This window comes from Convolutriloba macropyga, chromosome 10 (genome assembly GCF_964194025.1).
Source record: "Convolutriloba macropyga chromosome 10, txConMacr16.3, whole genome shotgun sequence".
NCBI lineage: Eukaryota > Metazoa > Xenacoelomorpha > Acoela > Convolutidae > Convolutriloba > Convolutriloba macropyga.
In genome coordinates this window covers 15,984,635-16,008,044 of record NC_134477.1, presented here as the reverse complement: position 1 = coordinate 16,008,044, position 23,410 = coordinate 15,984,635, and the positions used below count along the sequence as shown (strand labels likewise).

At 32.8% G+C, this 23,410-nt stretch overlaps 3 protein-coding genes across 7 annotated transcripts in view; all 3 read left to right on the top strand.

The window, feature by feature from the left end:
• The window catches only part of LOC142348751 (target of EGR1 protein 1-like), a 588,447-nt gene that overhangs the window by 165,197 nt on the left and 399,840 nt on the right, over positions 1–23,410 (top strand). The gene's annotated exons all lie outside the window — the stretch shown is intronic.
• The window catches only part of LOC142348750 (UDP-glucose 6-dehydrogenase-like), a 338,711-nt gene that overhangs the window by 165,192 nt on the left and 150,109 nt on the right, over positions 1–23,410 (top strand). The window lies entirely within an intron of this gene.
• Positions 1–23,410, top strand: part of LOC142348749 (putative peptidylglycine alpha-hydroxylating monooxygenase 1) — a 65,728-nt gene that overhangs the window by 30,825 nt on the left and 11,493 nt on the right. For all 3 annotated transcript variants that reach the window (XM_075400233.1, XM_075400232.1, XM_075400234.1), the window contains exons 2-5: positions 3,253–3,547; positions 6,511–6,808; positions 9,425–9,589; positions 13,392–13,628. In XM_075400233.1, the coding sequence (XP_075256348.1) occupies positions 3,286–3,547; positions 6,511–6,808; positions 9,425–9,589; positions 13,392–13,628 (962 nt within the window). In that variant the 5' untranslated portion in view covers positions 3,253–3,285. The remainder of the gene's footprint in view (positions 1–3,252; positions 3,548–6,510; positions 6,809–9,424; positions 9,590–13,391; positions 13,629–23,410) is intronic.

Here is a 23,410-nt window from a genome sequence, read left to right as displayed (position 1 = left end):
TTCTTGAGTTTTCAAAAACTAACGATTTAGCATCTCACATGGCTGAAACGTACGCTAACTTTTCAAAATTACAAGAAAATGTTCAAAAATTTTAGCTGAAACAAAAAAACGTTTGTGTCCCCCAGCTTAAAGGGTGCATATTATTTGCAACCCCCCCCCATTTGCAACCCCCCCCCCCCACCTCAGAGACTAATGTGCCATAGTTTTACAATGCAACGACACGTGCTCTAACAGGCGGAATAAAAACGTTTTGGGGCAAAAAAGGAAGAGATCCAAACAAGCATATTGAAAATTTTGGAAAACGTAAAGCGGGGGTGGATAACCAATAACATCCGAAACGGCGTATTGATTTTACACTCTGAATGTTAATTGTAAAGCAAAATAATACTTGTTTCAGTTTCCATATTGCTCTTTTTTCTATCGTGCTTGCGAAAGTTGACAAAATCTTGTAATTTTATATCTCTAAGAAAACCCTTTGGATTAAAAAAATGGTCAAAAGGTTCACATATTGAAAATAAGCTTTTTGGGAACGACAGTAAGGTTGGGTCGCCAAAGTTATTTTTATAATTAGGAAAAGAAGAAACAAAAATCAATTAAAATGATTTGAAGATGAAAATTTTGCTTCGACTATCTTGAACCTTTTCGTTCTATTTTAATTTACTTGTTTAAAAATAGGAAAATCAATTCAGTTTTGAGCATAACAGTTCCAGATGCTATCAATTTTTTCTGAGATGCTAATCGTTTTTGGGGACATGACGGAGGCTTAGCAACACCAATGAAACATTTGCGTTTTGAACCAACAATTTCAGTATGCAAAGCAAAACATTTAAAGCGGAGTTGTTCTCAAAGTAGGGTACTTAGAGGTGCATCTAGATTTTAAGTTGTCGACTATTTGTAACTATATGACAAAGTTTTCAAAAAAGTGGAAGTTGTTTATAAACCGATAGAAAAAGTTGTTTCCCTTCAACGAAAGTGGCTTGGATGAATAATTTTAAATACTGCAAGACTGTCCAGTCCTTTCAGAATCAAAAAGATGAGCATCAAAGTTGAATGGAAACAGTTATTTTTTTGGAAGTTTCCCCTTTTCTGAGAAAACATATAATGGGGTGACCAATGATAAATTAAAAACAAATTTACATTCGATTCTTCGTTTTTGAGGTCAAAGAGATAGGTAATGTTGAGAGTTAATAAAATATACAATCTTACAGTCATTGAAAACTAATATACTCGACAAATTCAATTTTTCATGAATCAATCAACTTCTATTTTGAAGCTTTTGACAAAATTTGGGTTTTGAAGTTATTAATTATATCTTTTTGCTCATCTTTTTGTCATTTTCCCAAAATTGATTGCTGTCAACTGAAGTTTGGAGCAATTACTGTAAATGAATGCAAAATTTTCTTATGGAAAATCCTCACAATTTTACTGCTCAAGCGATTTTTTTGTGGCCGGCCTTCAGAAATATAACCGATTGCGAGAGCAAACTTTGCAAGAGCAAACATTGAGAGAGCTAAGTGGTTACTGTCAAGGCCTCACATATGGGAGATCATGTGTCCGAACCACTCTTTATTGAGAAGTTTTGCATCATGAGCACTTCTCAAGGCTATGCCACTTCTAAATTGAATGCCGTTCGAGAGCAATGCTTCCAATATCGGTCAGTTTGTCTTTTAAAATGAAGAAGGCGAGAGAATCGATATTTATTGAAGAAAGTGACTTCAGCAAAAATTTCCAAAAATTGGCATTGCTGAACAAACAATTTTAAAATAGAGGTCACCGTTTGACGCGCTTAAGTTAAAAAATAGTTTTCTAAATGTATCAGTGAGAAAAAATTTTGAACTTATTCACCAATTAATAAGCTTTCGTTCATTTTGCTTTTCAGCTACTCTATCCGTGAGAAAGGGGTTATTTTGAAGTAGAGTTGAACTAAATTCGCTTAGTGTTGCTAGTTTCCACACACGCTTAAAACTTTAATCTTTAAAGATGAATATGTGAAAAAATGGAGTCTATAAGCTTCAGTTAACTAAACCTCATTAAACCCCCATTCCATGTAAAAAATTGTACGCTCATCAAAAGAAAAAAGAAAACTCTTTTAAAACTCTTTGGTATGTATAACAACAATTGATACTTTAAAAGTTCAGTAAAAATAAGAGGTGATTAGGTTTATTTTAACTGACTGATGAAAATCGCAAGTATACCGTACTTTCGTTCTGATTTAGTTCATTCCTTATTTTTTCCCCAAAACTATGTGCAATTATTTTAAATCTTGATCTTTATTTGTGACAGAATTTTGAGAGAGATGTTCAGATAAATATAAGATCTGATGTAAAAATCACAAATTAGTGAATTGTTGATCGGCTAATTCAGTTTGTCCTAATCTTTGTCAGCATTGATTATCATACTTTTTACTTGCTAAGTACAGCGTTGAGTATTTTAAATCTTGATCTTTATTTGTGACAGAATTTTGAGAGAGATGTTCAGATAAATATAAGATCTGATGTAAAAATCACAAATTAGTGAATTGTTGATCGGCTAATTCAGTTTGTCCTAATCTTTGTCAGCATTGATTATCATACTTTTTACTTGCTAAGTACAGCGTTGAGTATGACGCTGTTTACAAGTATATCGAGTCAGGCAACTTTTGTCGGATGAATTTACAAAATTCTTATTGTCGTTTGGTTCTTGCCTTGACCTATCTTATGAAATGAAGTTGATGATTATCATTATCAGTTACTTTTTTTCAGTGAAATTAAATTAGATTCTTTAGTCACACATCTCTTTATGGATTTTTAGTTAATCGCGAAATTCTCTTCACTGCAAATCAAGGACAGATCACATTAAATTTTTAATTTAAAAAAGCAGGAAAATTTAAGTAAAACACTGCAAAATTTGCGAACTGTTAAATATAGCAGGATAATGGCATCAGATTGAATAAAGCTAAATTATTAACCCCTGAGCGTGTTTTGGAAGAGGGAATAAGTAATTTTCTACGTAGACCTCGTGCTGGATTGCTTTATTGCCTAGGAATTTGCATCAATACCTAATTTTTAACTAAATTCCAATCTGTATGCATACCCAAAATGTACATCAGAAAAATGAAAAATTTGTCTGTGTGGAAAATTAATGTATTTGAAATAATTATATTAAAAAATGCGCTAAACTATCTTTTTTTCAAAAAATATAGTACGTGTTTTAGTTCATTTTTCTTAGTGTACAGCAGAAACGTTATTAAATTGTGCAGTTTTACTGTTTTAGGTGCGTAGATAACCCTTCAAATTTACAACAATTATGCTTCGACAGTTCTTACTATCTCTGTTAACTGTAACCCTCGCTTTATCTTACTCTCCATACGGTGAAGCGGAACACAAAACGGGATCAATTCACGTGGACAACTTCAGACCAACCGAAGACAACCAATACGTCTGCACAAGTAAGGCTGTTGATGATGATTCGTACTACATGACTGAGTTTTCGCCGAGCGACAAGAATGGAGTCGCCCATCATATACTTCTTTATGGATGTGGGAAGCCGGGAGTTGAACATGAAAAAGGGATCCAGTTTTTCTACAACTAAAGCAACTGGGTTGAAAAACTAAAAAAATGAGCATATAGACGTAGAGAATAGAAAAGTGATGATATTCAGAAAAAAGTTATACTGAGCATAACCTTTTATGAAAAATCCACATTTGATTCATTTAATTTCTGACAGACTTCGAAATTTCTGGGGGTTGCTTTAAAATTGGTTGATGGATTTTATGCTTAACAGTTTCTGATCAAGATAATTATTTGGATTCTTTTAGTGGTGCGTTGACTTCTTATGAGACCTCCTTGAATATTTTTGTCAACCAGTCAAATTGGAGTGATGAAAGTCAAATAGGAGTGGATATTCTAACCACCCCAAAACAGCAACGAAAGCAAAAGAGTTAATCATTCTAGTTCGTGAAGTTTTTCATACCGTTTTAAATTTAGGTGAGAACACTCTTTGTGAAAGAATTGTTCGGTTTTCGCAACTTCCTCTGATCACTTTTTCTTTAATGCTACCAAAAGTGATACAATTGTTCTTTTAGTGACTAATTTTAAAAGTTTTTGTCCCTTAATGGGCAATTTATTGTTTTATGGCTTCATTACAATTAGTTTTTTTTAGAATATAATGACTAAATTTTCTCGTTTTTTTGGATATATTTTGTTTGTGTTATTACGTTGTCTTGTTAATGAACAATCTCGTGGGTTCTATAATGAGACATAATTTAACTTCTTTAAAGTTTTCAGGGATCTATTCTGTTTCGCCCCCTGTGTTTTTAGGGCCCCCAGTTACCATTTATATGTTGTTATATAGCACGGTACTATGTAAGAAAATAGCACTATGCAGGGGGTTATAAAACATTTATACTCACTAAGCTGGGGTGGGGGATGGGGCGAAACAGAATAGATCCCTTTTTAGTTGATTTTATGTGCTTTTTGCTAATCTCCATCACTTTGGCTTTTAGTTAAAAAGCCGTTTAAACTATTTAAGCTTTTAACTTGACTGTTTTTGGTTGTTATTATTGGCACTGTCCTTATATTATATTTTACTGAGATTTTGAGTTTTGCCTGTTTTTTTCTTCTTGTTGTCTTAATGATGCTTCCACTTGTACAATAAAGATAGCTTCCACTTGTTCAATAATTAGTTTTAATGAGTCTAATTTTAAATATCTATTCTCTAGTGTTAGGTTTCGGTGATTTTTTTCATAAGGTTCTCTAATATATGAAAAGTAAGTTTTCTGGCTTCTACTGTCCACACTGTTCTTCTTGCTGATTTATTGCTAAATCTCGGTATTGATCAATCCTTTTTTTTGCAGTCGTAAAGAAACTTAATTCATTCTTTCAATTGATATTTGATGGTTTTTAAAATTGGTGTGTTTTCGAACGAAATTCTAGGGAGTTTTGTAACTTTTGTATATTTTTTGTTGTCTTGTTACTTTGCCTTTTAAATGACGCGTATTATTAACCTTCGGATGGACATAATTTAACCTGGGTCCTAACATTGGTATTCCTTTGAGATGACACTTTTTGTTTACTTAAAGTGATAGTGTTTTTTTCTAAACCAAAATGTTATTCAAATCAACACTCATTGTCAATATTTTGTCTTGCCTTCATATCCTTTTGAAACAATTTGCCATTTAGTAGGTTGGAACAATTCAAGTTCCTGATTGAGCTGTCTGTGAATCGATATTCATTTACCAAACTCTTTGACTTCTTTGACAAAACTAATCTGCCCAGGTTGAGGTCCCAGATCAAAAGTCGATATGTCCAGACCAAAATAAACGCACAAAGGGGGTGTCGCGCGTTCAAAATTACACCGTCTGGATGCACGAATGGAATGAAGGCACGATAGTCTGGACATAAGCAACTTCAAACGCACGATAGTCTGGACATAAGCAACTTTGAGCGCACGAAAGTCTGGACATAAGCAACTTTGAACGCACGAAAGTCTGTACATAATGACCCTGGAGCGCATAAAAGTTTTCCTAATGGAAATATGAATGCTAAAAACTGATGAGCACATCTTTGACTAAACACTCTTACTAGAGTGCCCTCTCAAATAAAAGCTTTCTGCCAAGAAAACCTCATAGAAAGAGTTCAAAAAATATAAAACGTCGAACGCAGGAAAAGTCGCGTCCAACATTTTGTTTTAGACAATTTCACGCCCAGAATATTAGACCATTGCTGAACTAGCAAAACAAAATCAAGCTTTATATACTGGGTAGATGGCACCCCCTTCAGCCAATACTTTCTTTGAGCACTTTTTATTAGTTTGAAATGCAGCAACTGCTGGGGCACTTCATCAAAACCATCACCCGGACATAGAAGATTTTGAACGCACGAAAGTCTGGACATGAACACACAAATTTTCAGAACATGAGAGCACAAATCTTGGTTGGGAACGGACGAAACTCTGGTCATATGTGATTCTGAACGCACCGCACGAAGGTCTGGACATAGGGACTTTTGAACGCACGAAGAACGCACAAATAATTTGGAACGCACGAAAGTCTGGACATAGATACGCTTCGTCTGGGTGGTCTGAACACAGAAATGTTTTGTCTAGGACGGTTTGGGCATATGGATTTTCAGTCTGGGACCTCAACCTGGGTGACAAACCCAATTCAGTTCTTTTTCACACGAAACTCTTTAAAAGAGTAAATTAACGAAGTTTTGATGGATAACTGATCATTGATAGTATTATCAGCTCAGTTTGAATCAGTTGGAATCACTCTCGCTACTTTTTTTGGAAATATCTTTAAAGTTATTTCTTCTGTTTTCGCACCCAAATTATTACCGCCACTGGTTTACAACCCAAACGATGACGCCAAAAATTTTGAGATCTCCACTCATTGGGTGAAATATCAAAAACTCCCCATTGTTGACTGTCCCCGCTCATTGGGTGACATATTTTTCAAGGAAACATATATAAACACGAAAAATTGAAAAAAAAACAATTGGCAACGAAAAACTGGATCTCTGTCGGCTATAGTTTGGGCATGTGGTGAAATGAAGACCAACTTCGACAAGTCTGACGATGACGACACATCTTCTTCAGACGATGATGACTCATCATTGGTTCCAGGACCCGTGTGCAACCCTACGGGTGACCAGACTATCCTATTTGTAGAGGCCATGCAAGCTGGCTCATACTACCTACCCCCGGATGTGTCTTTCAAAGTGGGAAGGGGGACTCAATATCCATTTTTAGTTATCCAGATCCACTATAAAGATGCTGAGATGTTTAAGAAGAATGAATCTTTGAAAGACAATTCCGGAATCGGTTTCGGGTACGTGAAAGCTTTGATGTAAACTTAATTATCCATTCGAGAACTTTAAAAAACGCCGCATATCTCTAGTCCAGAAATTGTCGATTTTAAAGGTATAAAATTATCGGTGTACACGGTTTAGTTAAACAAAAGGGACTAAATCCCATACGTTTTTTTTGTTTGGTATCGTCGGTATGCTCACTTTTCAAAATTTTTCCTGAATTTAAAAAAGGCATACCGACAATACCAAAGATAAAATTGATCAATTTGTTGGTAAGCGGTTGATTCTGAACATGCGAAATTGTTGGTACGTTCGGGTTAAGTAATCGGAAATTGGCGGTAAGTTCAAATTAAACATCGCGAAATGACTGTCAAGAAATTTTCTCAAGCCGGGTTAAAAAAGACGACATATTTTTAGCAAAATATTTTTGGTTTTGCTTCTTCATTATGCATGACGGTTGAGCGACCCAGAAACATATTTTAAGTGGAATAGGAGAGTAAACAATTAAAGTGTTACAGTAAACTCAATTAATGGCATAAAAAGGCTTTTAAATCGCATTTTGCATTCAAGATACTAGATTGAAAGCCAAAGTCTTAAATTGAAGCCGCATTTCATTATAATTAGTGTCTATCTAACTTGAATAAATAGAATTTTTTCGGTGTCCCGCTTTTTTACCACTATTAAATTAACCACCTATCATTTAACCCAATTTTATCCACCTCTCTATCATTTCAACCCGCTCTTAATCTTTTATATGATGACTATTAAACTAGTAAAATAATCACTTTGCCATGCCTCACAGGCCTGCAGGACTCGATCAGAAACTATCCATTACTGGTTAATACAGACCCCTTAAATTAGCTCAAATTCGCCATTAATTTAGGTCTGTGGATATCGCTTTCGGAAACTAGATTTACACTTGAAACAATTGGTCAGTGTTTTGCGCTGAACGCTTTTAGAGCGGTGTTGTTTGAAACACTGTCGATACAAAGTGGCATACACTTTCAGAATTCTATCAGTGGATTCAACCAAGAATGAAAAATTATTCTAACTCTTGCTCTAGTACTAAAGTTTTTTATTCAAATCAATATTGTGCGGAAAACACTTAAACCTTTAATCGATTATTGAATTTACAAATATCCCCTTTCCTATAATTGAATTAATTTATATATTCAAGGGCAATTAATTCTGATTTTGGCAAAATTAGTTCAAAATCTTTATTGAGATTAACCTAAAAATAGCGCTTTTTGGATCAGAAGCAGATTTTGGTTCTTTATGTCTTGATTTAAATTACACTGTTTGTGAAAACTAATTACGCAAATCGCGGATTTTAATTACTCTTATTGTGAGATCTAATTACTCGAATTGTGAAATCTAATTTTATTGACCTGTGAACTACACTTAAACTAATCCGATGGTGTTTTTCGCAAAACACGCTTCAGTGCATTCCAAAAAACACTGACTCAAGCTCCAGAAAATATTCCAATGCAAGTCAGTTTAGAGAATGTAAGTTGACTCCATAGAAAGATTATTAGGATCGTGTGTGGAATCCGCGTGCATAAATTGGTCAATTATGCCCGATGGGGGGGGGTTCTGTACTGACCAGTAATGTTGGAGTCCAGAATAATAGCCGATGTGAAAATTAGACAAAAAGTCGAAAGAAGAAACATTAGAAGAATTAATTGCTGAGATAATTGATATAAGCGAACACTTGTGGAAGGCGCGATTATCTTATTCACTTACACATGAAATTAACGCGTTTAGCCATGCTTTGGCGGCCTTTGGGGCCTGAAATGGATTTATCACTACCCAACACAATCTCACGACCGATCATGTTACTCTCGCAGTACAATTTGTGCGTTCTTGAATCTGATTGGTTGGTGCCTTCTTTTCAGCTAATATTCGCTTCGGCAAAGTTTCCTTTTGGCTAATATTCACGGCACCGAATTTATCATAACCGAACATGGGATTAAGTGATCCGCGAAATTATAGCAAAACATGCCTGCAATGTCGACTGCTAATTGGCGAGGTTCAATGACAGGGGTAAAAAGAATCCGGATGAAAGGAAGTAAAAAATTTTGCCAAATACTTTTATACTATACAAATTTTTAGAACTGTAATTTTAAAGTGGTCTCGACAGGCAATGGTTAATTGTCACATGGTTCTTACCAATACCAAGAAAATTTAATGTGCTAATTTACACTTATTTGAGCTGGTATCTTGAAATGCTTTTTTGCTGTAAGTTGTTACCTAGCTCAGTATCAGATTTTTTGGGAGCTGTCGACCTAAGGAGCGCAATCTAATTCGCATCATCAGACCCATTTCCTTTCTCCCTGTAGATTATGACCGTATATAATTATCAATTTTTACTGTTGTATCATAATTGTAATGTATAGAACCAGCTCTTATCGGGGTTTGCAAATCATAATCTCTGCTATAATGGATTGCTTTGTTCTCCGCGCATGCTAAAATGCGAAACAATGTTTACAAGAGATGAAAGTTGGTGTTTGGAAGGAATTGTGGGTTGTTTATCATTTGTGACGCTGGAATGATTAATAAATCACATTTGCCCTAGTTATAGCAGGGCAAGTTGGGCACTCGCAACAGAACCCAAAACCCAAATTGTATTTTTGCAGCTACCAGACACAACCCACAATGTATGCTGGTGGAGTGATGCTTCTGGGCTCAGGTGGGCTAATTCCACCCAATAAAGACTCCCCTCTGGGTGAAGAGTACCTGGACATTGTATGTCCTCCGGACTCCATGCCAAGATACCAGAATGTGATCCCGTTTGCTTACAGGTAATGAAAAGCTTATGCTGATTTCACAATGTATTCTCCTTTGGTCATGATTTAACTATGACGTTATGTGATTTGGATTGAAAATGCAATGGGGGGGGGGGGGGGTTGGCCATCTCTTTTGCAACAAAACTGTAAGGCAAATCTCAAAAAACAAGTTTGTCACTAATTCATTTTTGAAAGAAATCAAGATTCGACATATTTGTGTAGTTTATTGCCAGTTTTAATCTGAGTATTTTTGCAACTTAATGACGTCACAATCAATCAAATTAAAGTTAGTTAGGTCTTTAATAGGAACGTTTTCATTGAAAATATTTTTCTGTTTAGTGATTTAATCTCATGAAATTTTGAACAAACGAATGCTGTTCAAAGATCAAAATGAAACGATTTGCCCTTTTTCAATGCTTTCTCAGACTGTTACTGCTAATCATTTTTTCACAAGCTCACTTCACTTTTTTTAAAAAAAACTTAAAAACCAATGAAACCAAATTTTTGAACAAATCGTTTGGACAAATTTTCTGACGAATTTTTTCAACAATGACGTAATTTTCATATTTCTGTGAAAATCTCCACAGTGAGTATTCCACATGCTCCAATTGTTGAAATTAAGTTTTTGGACAATTTAATTATTCACTTTATTTACTAATTGTCCGAATAATTAAACTACAAGACATCAAACAATTTAGACATGTATTTAAAGACCTGTTTTTAAATAGAACGTCCCTAACAGCCTCCCGAAAAAATACGTAGATAAAACTGACGTAACAAAACTATTAGCACAAAATTTCATATGAATTGGGGGAAAGCAAAAGAAAAATCCCTAAATTTGATGAAAGAACGAAAAATTGGGGAAAAACTGCCGAAAGATATGGATTTTCAGAATTTTGTGTAATTTTTTTGGCTTATTATATTTTCTAGGGTTCATTTAATCAACCATTTCAAATACTATTGCACAGTTAACTTTTCTTGTTTTTGTTTTGCAGGGCAAAAGTCAAAAGTTGATTTCACAAAAAACTCAAATACATTCTTATATAACAATGCAAAAAATAAGGTTTTGAATGGCTAAAACAAAAACTCTGGACAAAGATTACCTACATAAAAACCTTTGAGTGAAAACCAAAAAAAATAATGAAACAATTTTTCCTAAAACGATGCATTACTGACAATAATTTCCAGAAAAGGACTTAAAATAGAGTGCAATGCATGTTATTATAATCAACAAAATCCAATTTCCATTTGCTTCTATATAATTATCTGAGGTAAGTTATTGATTTTACGATTCAAGTCTGCTGACAAAAGGGATCAATCGTGTTAGGTGTAGCCATTCCAGAAAAGTTCTCTGCTTCATTACAATTAGTTGTGGAAACCACCTACTTATTTTAATGAATTAATAATTTCTTTTGTTCTCCGCACCAAGAATCAAAAATCTGCGAATTAATATGACAAGTCAAAAAAGCTTTTCTGAAATTGTGATATTGTTTTTGTCACTCTAAGCTATTAGCTGACGATTGTACTTGCTTCTCGTGTTTTCGGCTCCAATTTCCAAAAAAAATTAAACGCTAACCACAGTAAAGTAACAAAGGCCCGCTTTGAAGTTGAGAGTAAGAAGACTCTGGCCAACAGAAAATTCACTGCTAATCCATCTATGCCTTTTTTTAGTTTCTAATATATTTAAAATAAAAAAGCCGTAAATTCGCCAAAAATGGTTTGATTGAAAGATATTCATTTTGATCAAATGTAACGGCTGATCAGCCTCTATTAATAGGTAATCTTTTTAAACCGAACCTTGAGCAACTGTCCCTCGACAGATAGCGAGAGCAAGCTCTGACAAAATATAGTAACACTTTACTGCAAGGAAGGTCCTGTTTTTTCTATGAATTTTACAAAGCTCAAATAAACATCTTTATTAGTGACATTTGATAAATCAACACTTCATTTCAGTGATTCCAAATATAGGAATTAACTTCATTTCAATGAAATATAGTATTTATCTATATACATATATGTACACATACATATAAATATATATATATATATATATATATATAAATTATATATAATATATATAAATATATATATTATATATATATATATATATATAAATATATATATATATATATATATATATATATATATTCACCTTTTGTTCACAAATGCCAAGCCCAAAGTAGGTTGGAAAAATAGATAAGATTTTTTCTATTCTGTTCACAAAACGGTATGAATAGAAATTTTTTGATAATTTGTTATTTGCTCTCGAACGAAGTTTGACGAAATTATTGTATACGTGTGTCTCTTTGTTCGACTCAAGAAGATTTTTGGTAACACGCAAATGTTTTGCAGCTGCAGCAAGTTTGTACGTGACTTGAATTTTGAACCTTTACTTCTTTTTGAGTGTTGACTTAAGCTTTCGAACATTGGGACTTGAGCAGCTGTTTTTTCTGCAATCTTTTACATTTAGGAACTGCTGGTACTATGCCAGGTGAAAAGGTCATTTTGAAAAGTTTTGATCCTGTTTAAGTCCTACGTACGTATCAGACCAGCCACCTACCAATCAAAATCACCACCACCACCACCACCACCTATGACTTTTTGTCTATATGCAATTGCAGTTTGTTCCTTTAAAATTTCAATCTTTTGCCACATAATTTCTTTAAATAAGTTTAAGTAGTAAAACTCTTTTTTAAGAAAAATTTTGCGCGCGGAGAGATTCCAGCAGTTGACAATTTGATTTGAAAATTACTTTATAAATTAATTGAAGTTGTAAACTTTACTAAATAATGCATTAGTTTACAGACATTTTATAAATTAATGTCACAGTTAGCAAACAGTTTATAAAATAATGAGTTTATTAGTTGGTTATAAATTAATGCTAAAAAGTTATCAATTAGTAGCAAATTAATGCAAAAAGCTGCCAATATTTTATAAGTTTTTTTTAAATATAATGCATTTTTTCACAAATATTTATTAACCTGTTTCTAAATTTCTATAACTTCTACAATAATTTTAAACTAGGGCACCACCGACCTCAATGCAAATTTATCCCCTTAATATTTGGCGGCTTTCTTGTATCGAAAGAAGGTTGTTCCCGATCCAAATGCCTGATAATAATTCGCTATGATTGCGATGAGTAGCTATGATTTCAATACCTAAGTTTGGGTGTTTTCTTTCCAAAGGATTCTTGAAACAAAGTTGAATCGCAATTACGATGACAGGAAAATTTCCATTCCTCTGCGTCAAAATTTATTTAAAGAATATTGGTTTTTGAAATATTTGAAGTAACCAGAAAATGTTTGAATTAACTGCCGGCTACGAAAATCTCACCAACAAGAGCCCTTATGCCAAAGACTGCCGTGAAAGCTGATTAAATCTAGCCTTAAATATAACCCAGTTTCGGAAAAATTGTACTCATTATTTGAAAAGAGAGCCTGAAATTGCCTAAATACCATTAATAAAATTTCACATTGTGTCTGTATTTGTATAAGTGTGAAGTTTATATTTTTCGATATATCAGGACATTGATTATAAAGAGATGCTTTTTAAAATGACCCCAATTTGAGGTCAAATGGCTATCTTTCTTTCATGATGTTGCAAAATAGCTATTCTTCTCAAGTGAGGACTGCATTTATTTTGAGTCGCACCACGCCACCGATGTGCGACCCAAATGATCTGATCAGAGCAGTCTAGGGTCGCGCACCTAAACCTGGGCAGTATAATAACAAAGTTGACTATAAACAGTGTTTTCGAGGTACTTCAGATTTAGGGTGCTGTTAATCTGCTCTTAAATCTTAGGGTACTCTTCATTTAGGGTGCACGCCCACTACAAAGGGGTGCTAATCAGTGGGTTCCGCATCCGGACTAGCCAGGGTAGAATGATGGCCCCCCGCTTCTGGTATGGGCAGCCACCCGCAGAGGATACGCCAGTGTACTCTGGCAAAGAGTGGACTCTGATCGGGTCCAAGAGTCCTCAAGAGGAGCAGACATTCTATCCAGTAGAAGATATGGACGAGATGGATATACGTCCAGAAGACATACTAGTAGCCAGGTAAAAAACTTCAACAGATAGAGGTCCTGGTTCAAACGAATTTATGACACACTAAAACTGTACAGGTGAAATTATCTGAAATTGCAGGTAAATGTACCTGAACTGTGCACGTGTTTTGGCAGTCTTGCACGCTACCTGCACGGTAGCTGAACGTACTTGAAAATTCAGGCAAAAATACCCAAAAAAAATCAAAAATTCATGCAGTCCTGTACAAATTACCTGAAATTTACCTACACAGGACAGAAATAAGGTAAATTTATCTTAATTTTTAAGGTAATTTAGCTTTACAGTAAGGTGACTGTCAGAAATTCATACTATGAAAACTTCAGGTACTAAATACACTGATGAGTATATAATACGCAGCGTTTGTGTATAAAATCTCATCATGAGATCGCAAACAATACAGCTGACACTCAGACGATAAGCCATATCAACTCAGCCGGAAAATGTACATTTGTTCGAGTAAATTTTCTTTAAAAATGTCTTTGTTTTCCACGACATTTGTTAACAAGGTGGAACAAGGTGGAAAATAAATGGAAATGAAAGAAAGTTTAATAGTTTAATAATTGCATAAAAATCCTCGCCTTAAGCATTGCAGATTAAGAAGACAAACTGCAGATCATTAATTAGTGATATATATTTATAAAAAGAAGCTCAGCAATATGCGTTCGCACACAAAGTATCGACACTGCTCAGCCAAGTTTTTGAAAAAATTGTCCACAAAATGAGGAAGAGATAGAAAAAAAATCACTTAGTGTTCGAAAATAATCAGTTTATCAATTTAAAAAAATCGTTAGCTCTAGCCACTAAACAAATGAAACAATAAATCGTTAGAGGATCATTGATGGCTACCATAAACGAGCGCAAAAAAAACCAGGCAAACAACAAAACCAGATAAAAACAACAAACATTACTTTCGACCAAAACTCAATGTCTATCCACTTTTTTTAAAAAAAATTTAACGAAAAAATCCAAATAGCATATCAGGATTCAAAAGTGAACAAAATAAAATGAATTGCATTTCACCAGAAAAGATATGGGACCTGTCTTTATTGAGAATAATTAACAAGCAGACAGAAAAGAAAGGGCAAAGTGAGAAAATACGCATACAATTATTGAAAACGATCATTTTCAAAGTCGTGAAAGCAGCTAGCTATCAGCCAAAAACATTCAACGGCTTCATTTATTTTTCATACAAAATCATAGACCTTTCATTATCAGATATCTCATATGAATGCAAAAAGAACAAATACAAGCAAAAACTCATTTTAATTTTGTTCTGAAATCGTGTCGAAGCCTATAAGATCAAAATGTGTTCTCTAAAGACATTGAATACAGTCAATTGTTCCTTAATTCAACGTCATTGATATGATATGCGATTTTTCAAAAGTGTGCCATTAAAATGATTGTCAAACAAGACAGCAAAGGAAAACCTTCAAAGTAGGAAAACGTCAAAAAATAAGTAGAAATTGTATGAAAAATCGTAGAGTGAACGCTCTAGAACCAATATTTGATTTTTGAAACAGCAATTAAAAATACCTTATAATTCATTTCAAAAACAACATGACCTCTTTTTTTAATAAGCAAGGCTAAAAAGTTGTAAAAATAAGATTGAAAGCGGCAAATCTCAAAAAAACATAATTTGTTTTGAAAACAATTTTTTTTAGACCTAAGATATTACAACCGCAAGCTTTCACTACTGATTGTGAAAAATTTAGGTTGCCCTTGTTCAGGCAACCAACTACACGTCTCATTAAGGAGACTAAATCAAAAGATTACAGATTACTATTGAATAAAGACAACATTCAAAATTTCACGAACATTTTTATGTAAACGGTGTTGAAGCCAAAAGACCTTATGTTTTTCACTGCGACTGTTATGTACGTTCATTGCCTCTCTAGGCATGTAAATATGACCGGTTGAATTATTTGAGGTTTGAATAGAAACAATTATGGTTCGTAACTAAAATGAAAACAAAAAAAAAACAAAAGATGTTTTAGTTTTTCCAAAATTTTATACACAGCGACCCATTGCAATTCAAATATTTTTAAACGCTAAAAATTCACAAAGAGACTAAAACTGGTCATGCAACTGCTGCTCCTCATCTTGAAGAAAATTTGTACCAAATGCTACAGAAATAGCTAACTTGACCAAAATGTCATTATATCAAAACTAAATGATGATTTCTGGATCCTTATCAATTTGTATTACTAAATGAAGCACTACATTTCAACTGAAAGCATTTTGTGGTTTCACTAAAATCTAGATACCGAAGTAGCCATTTAATTTTACTCAGTTGAGAGAGTGCAAAAAGAACATCAATTACAGGCAAGTCTCAAGATTTCATTAAGAAATTACAAAAATAATTCGATGGAGGTATAAAAACTTTGAAGTTTACCGAAACACAATGTTTTTGCAAACTCTTTTAGAACATAAAGAGGTTTTCTTATAATCAAACCTGAAGATAAAAAAAATCTTCTAATTATTATGACAAAAAGGCAAAATATATTTCAAAGGACAGACCCAAATTACCATCCGAATCCCTTTTCATCGCAAAACCCATTGATTACACTAAAACAGACCGTGCAATCTCTGCCAGACTGATAAAATGCGCCATTCTTCTAAAAGATTGCGTAATAGTTTCTTTTGGAAACGAAAGTTTTAATATAACAAAAATAAACTATGCATTTACTATAAACATTGGTTCAAATTAGCGAAAGACAGCTAAAATCTTTTTTCCAGAAAACTTTCTTTGAAAAATATTTTCATTTAGTCCATATCTGAGTTGCAGAAGATTGAATTTGCAGTTTTTATGTCTGCACCACCAGTCGAGGTGAGCAAATCATGCCAAATATGCATATTTGATGACGCTAAAAATTCAAAAATTTAGCTGAAAATTTTACCAAAACATTTGATTCGAACAATTCACTATTTCTCTTCCAACTTGAAACGTAAAATCAGTTATACTATATTTTACAATTTTGTCATACTTTTGCAAAAACTGATCGAAACTAAAGAAACAATTTAGAAAATTGCGAACAAAACAACGGAAGGTACGCTAACGTTCAGAAAACTTTATAGCTCTGCAACTACTCGGAAAAGGCGAAGTTAAAAAAATCTTTTTAATTTAAAACTGCACGCTTGACAAACTTTTTAATGCCAATACTCACAATCCTGTACGAAAAATATATCGATTGGCAAAAATTGACTGAACAAAAAAACGATTGAGTATATATCTCCTCCCCAACTTAAGTGGGTCGGAACAAACAGCCAAAGATTTACTACCATCGAAGCAAAAATAGAGTTTTTTTTGGAAAAAAAATCAATTTTTGTAATTTTTTGTTTAACAGAACAAATTAAGTACGCTTGAACACTTTGGTTTGACTACTAATTTGTGTCAATTAAGTTGGACTAACACAAATATCAAAATGAGAATTATTTTTATCTTACTTTCAAATTTACTTCAACAAAAATTTAATGAATTGTTAGAAAGTTTTCGAGGAAAGATATTCTCTTTGTATTTTTAAAAGGTAGTATTTTGCGTTCTGTTGTCTCATGTCTACTTATTCAAAGTAGTAGAAACTCTACCCTACGACAAGAGGTATTACTGGAAATTATAAAAACAATTTTGATGTGCGACATTTCAAAATGCCACTAAAAATTACTTTTTTGACAATTTTAAACGCTGTTTTAAAGCTGAACTGATTTTTGTGCTTTCGTTGTTTTCTTTCTTTGGCAATGAAAGTTAATAAATGGAGCAGAAGAGTAGATGAGATAAGTTTATTTAAATTAAAGCAAGAAAAATTTGTTGCAAATAAGTAAAAATATTGGAAAAATGATAATGTTTGTATTAGAATAAGTGTTAGAATGAATTCTAGCGCTTTTAATCAAATTTTTTTTCTTCGTTGCCAAATTATAAAAATATTTTTTTTTCAAACAAGTAAATTTTTGATTTTCTGTGACTTTCGGTTGACGAAGAAAATTTTCACCATGATTATATTGTCTTTCTCTCTCTCTATCTCTCTCTCTCTCTCTCTCTCTCTCTCTCTCTCTCTGTCTATCTCTCTCTCTCTCTCTCTCTCTCTCTCTCTCTCTCTCTCTCTCTCTTACTTTCTTTCTTTCTTTCTTTCTTTATTTATTTATTTATTTCTCTCTCCCTCTCTCTCTCTCTCTCTCTCTCTCTCTCTCTATCTATCTATCTCTTTCTCTCACTGTGTTGTGTGTGTGTCGATGTTTACAATTTGACTGGGTAAGGCTGTTTCAACACAAACAGCATAAATCTTTGATTTCGAAAAAATTTGAAAACCTTGCGAAAAACTGTTGTATTTCTCTTTTTATCACATTTTTCAGGATTGGGCCCATTCATAATATCTGTGAAAACATTATTTTATTTATTAACGTTAGTATTAAGCATCTGAAACGAATTTGCATTGTTTCAATAGTTTTGGTAAAATTGAAAAAGAAGTGATTTTTCTCAGAACTCTGCTTTTTTTCTCAAACATTTAAATCTCCCCATATGTTGAAATGGGACTTAACAATCCGTAGCCGATTTTTTAAAATTCTCTAAAAATCTGAATGCAAGGAAACTAAAGAGAAGCTGTATAATCATAGTTTTGGATCTGTTCTTTGAAAAAAGGTGATATATATATATATATATATATATATATATATATGAAAAATATCTACATATAAAAAGATATATATATATATATATATATATATATATGAAAAAATATCTGAACATATATAGGCAGCCAGGTGAATAAGGATTTCACTCATTGATAGACGTGATGTTTCGGCTGGGCTTTAACATTATATGTTAATGCAGAATACGAATCATTATGTTAATTTTTTTACTGACAGCAAAATTTTTGGCGAAATTTGTTCTTGTCAAGTGCTTATTCCACTTTTTGTTCTCTTAAATTAAATTAAAAAAACTATTAAATTACTATTCAGAAAAACTGCCATCCGTTGAACTTGCTCGAACTGTCTTTGTCTTACTCGAACTGTTGAACTCATATGTCAGTGCGATAGATTTTATACATTACATAGGTATCTGATCCCACTTTAGTCTTTTAACTGGGATTTTGAAAATACCTACCGCCAAAATTAATTTATTTCCTTTTCTACTTGTGCCTGTTTGTGAGCATATTTTGTCTTTAAAAATGTCAATTGGATCTAGCAGATTTCATCCTTTTTCCACAATCCAAGAAGTGGATTGTTTTGCTGCACTGTCTCTCAATTCAAGATAAACGGGTAACGCCAAATGGGAAACAAGTTCCATTACAAACTCTAAGTTGTTTTAGTAGAAGTTTAAAATCATAGCGTGCTGAATCCGCTGGGAAAAACTAATTTTAAGGTAAAGGGGTCGTTTTCAGGAGTTCTTAGGCATAAATTGGTGAAATTTTGGGTGATTTTTGTAATTTTTTAAACTAGTTTAGATCAGTTTTTATTAACTTGTGGCTAAATTCATGAAGTTTTTTGGCAAGCCATAATTTATCTTTTGGGTCCATTTCATGAGCTATCTGTATAGTAATGCAAACTTAAACAAGCAAATTGATAACCATTTTTAAAAATTTTTTCAGTTTGTGTTAAAAAGATTTTGAGTTTTTCAATTTTTGGGGTGTAAAACTATTAAAAACTATTAGGGCTTGAGGATGGAGTTACTAATAATTAGTATTACGAACTTTGGCTACTGTTCGATAATGTTTCAAGTTCTTTCTGTCTCTTAATCTTCAGGGCAGTGAAATTTTACTCTGCCTTTAAAGCAGACAAGGAGGCTCGTTAATGTGCGTTCGCACATGATGTTCCGACCCGAGCTCATCCACATTTTTGACTTAATTGTCAACCAAATGAAGAGGTAAAAAAAATAGATGTCTGAGTTTTAAAAATTAGTTACAAAAACTAACCACTAATTGAATTATTAAATGTCATGCCCCATTACAGCGCTCACGAGATCTGTCATTGAAAGTATTACGACAAAAAACAACAAACAACAAAATGAGCAAATACAAAAACTTCACGGCAGAAACCCAATATCTATCTTAAAAGCACCTAGTAACAACGTCAAAATGAAATCAGATAAAACCCTAACTACACAAATTTAGCTTTTCCTAACTATACGGTAGATGGATATTTTCCTTAATGAGACTAGCTAACAATTCAACAAAGGGAGGGAAAAATGAGGTTAGAATCAAAAATCAATCAACATTTTTTAAACCAAAAAGTTTCAAAAGTCTAAGAAATCTTTAGTTTATAACGAAATGATTCTTGATAAATATACTAAAGAGTCATCATGAAACCAATGGGCCCTCACTTTGTACAGACTAAGCCATAGGAACGGACTAACGACGCAGAAAGTCTCAAAAAATTAAGAACAATTCGCAAAAACACAAATTATTGAAGCCATTAAAATCGCTAGCTATTGTATGAACATTATGTATTTTTGTTTCTATTTTTTGTTTTTAATAATTCAGCTAAAATTATACTGAAAGAATAAATAAGTTCATTTGGGCCATATTTGAAAATCATTTTGATCTGTAAACACCTGAATGTCCTAAAAGAAGAGAAAAAGAAACACAAATACACCACTCACAGAATTTTTCTGAAAGCGCATCTTGTCCACCAAAAAAACATCAATTAAGTTATAATTTCAGCAGGCATGTAAATGTATGAAATTTAAGGAATTGGATTAGACCAATCAATGACGAGAATAAGTTACAAATTGACGAAAAAAACAAGAAAAACTGAAAAGTTTGGAAAATCTTCGAAAATGTATGATATCACAAATTTTTAGACTATTAACCATAAATTGACTGCTTCTAGTAACATCATTCATTTTATGGGCAAATACAAGTGTATGAGACTGGTCAGCATTTACGGCTACCTAAAGAACAAAAAAGCAAAAACACAAAAGCAAATTCAAAAAAATTAAGCGAGTCAAAATTCAAAGCCATTAGAGAATAAATTTTTCAGTATAGTTTTTTGTATTTTCAATTAATTTTTCAACAGCAGTAGGATTGTTTTTGTTGATGCAAAAAGACTTGGAAAACAACAAATTTAAAAAAATATATTAAAACTACAAAATTTTTTAGAAAAACACTAGTATGAAAGCCATTAAATTCAATAGTTTTTAATGGAATTCAATAAACCCGCCAAATTCTTGCTCAATGGGAAGGCAGGGATGTTTTTCACTCATAGGTCATCAATAACTCATCACAATAAGTCGCATGGCAATAAAAAAATTCATTAAGACTACGAAACTTTTCAGAAAACCAATGGTATCACCGTCATAAAACTCAATAGTTTTCAACGGCAGCCATTAAATACGCTAATTCATGCCTGGATGTGATGCCAAGGTTGTTTGTCACTCACAAATTAATAATAAGACAACATGTCATTGACAATGAAAACAACAACAAATACAGGCAAAGTCCAAAATATCAGATGAAAAAATCGAGAAGAAAATGCCGAAGACATTTAAACCATAAGTTTTCACTAAAAGTTTTTTCTACTATGCATTGAACAACTATTCTAAGCCAATGAGATTTGTCAATACTAGAATAATGTAATAAGATTTCAAACGGAACTAGAATTACACAAAAAAATTTAAAAAAATTTTTAAAAAATTATAACTCGTACATCGAAGTCAAAAAATCAATAGTTAGAATGAAAAATCACCAACTAGATAAATTGCTGTTGAAATAGCAAGAAAATTGGTTCTGTCAATACTAAGACTGACTTACAATTCACGAAACTAGGTTTAAAATTGATTAATGTTCAAAAAAAAATTTTAGGGACTTAACAGCTTTTAAATTCAAAAGCTTTGAACGGAAGTCAATAAATACTCTCACTTTTGCCTCGATGGGAGTACAACCATTTTTGTCATGCATAAGTAATCAATAAGATATCACAATATGTTCTATGACTATGAAAATACAAATACAGGCAAAAACCAAAAAGTCTGTAGAGAAGTGCGAGAAGAAAGTGTTGAAGCCATTAAAACCACAACTTTTTTCTCTGAAATTTTATCCATGATCCCTTGAACGTCTTCTCTAATCAACTGGGGGTAGTCAATCTCTGGATAAAGTGATAAGATTTCAAAAGGAACCAATTTTGAAAATTTTGAAATCTTGTTGCTTTGAAGTCATATAACCAATAGAAGATTAGAAGATTAGACCGCTAATGAGATTATTTTGGCTGCAGTAAGAAGGCGGGGTTTCCTGCCATTACTGAGACTGGCTTACATTTCATAAAAATAAGATTATGATTATTTGATATTAAATTGCGAAAAGTTATTTTCAACGTCTCAACAGCCATCAGCTGTCCACTCAAGGCACTAGATAAGTTCACCTAATGCTCATTACGAAACCAATTGCGCTTTTAGTCGACTAGCATATGCCATAGTATTCCAAAAATTCGGTAACATCTCAAAAAGGAAATCAAAATTTCAATTAAAATTACGAAAACTTGGATACAAATCGGAAAAAAAACATGAGCAATTCCTTGAAAAAGAGTTTTTTTGTTCATTTGTCCTTTATTTGATTGTAAATGAGGTTTGTCATTAACGGAACCCCGATATTAAAAAAGACTAGTCTCTAGGTGACTTGAAAAAACAAAAAAACCTGAAACGTTTCGAAAAAAGAGCTCTCAAATGGAAGTCGATTTTTTTATAGTAGATTTCCCTATAAGACCAGATCTAGTCTTTGTATTGCCTTTCGTCTAATAGGAACGGAAAATTGATTTATCTTGTGGCGTAAAATGTAATTTTGAATTAAAATTTTTATAGAAAAAATGTTAATTCAACAAAAATTACCGTAAAAATTGAATAGTGAACCGAATATCCGTGTTCACATGACACTTTGAACCTCGATAACTCCTCGAAAAGAAACGAAAATCAAAAAAAAATTTAATTTCGAATTCTACGCTGGATGAGCTTTTTAATGATACCACTCACATTTCTCTACGATGAATAAGTCGATCGGCAAAAGTTGTCTGAACAAAAGAAAACCATTTGAGTATATAGTTCCTCCCCCCAGAAGTGGGGTCGAAACAAAAACTGCATAAATTTCAATGGCATTGAATAGTTTTTCAAGACATTTTGTTTTTCAATATTTTTGGTCTTTAGCGGGCAGTGAAACTGCTCTAGGGTTTGAAAATGTCTGTTTTAAAAAAGAAAAAAATTTAGTTAAGAAAAATTGTTTTTGAAGATGCATTTATTACGAGTATTAGCGACTTCTAAAACTTGCTACTTCAATTCAAATTTTTCGAAAAGTAAGGTCATTTTTTGAGTTTTTTATTTTTACCATTTTAGATTTTAACATTTTGGATTTCACAATTTTTAACGACGTTTTGATAAAATTCGCAATTTTCCAATTTTCTTCCATTTTTTTTTGAATTTTTGTCATTTTTTGATAGATTTTTATATCTTTAGTGCCCAACAAAAATTTTTATTAACTCAGTCTAAAACTGTAGTTCGATGATTTAATTCAACTTTTTTCGACATATAGCAACGTATAGTTTCAACGATCAATGCAACGTGTCAGTATCAGTAATGTACAAAGTAACGATCAAGACAACAAGTGAAAACTTAGACGGCAAGGTTTTTTCGATGCTCTTTTACTGGTTTTTTGTCTGATGTCATTGACGTCAAAATCAGTTCGTATTCAATCGGCAATTGTCTAGAAAACCTAAAAATATTAAGCCGAAAACCAGCTTAATCGATACATATCATGGTTATATTTACTTAAAATTAGGTTAAATGAACTTTTTCGGAACTTTCT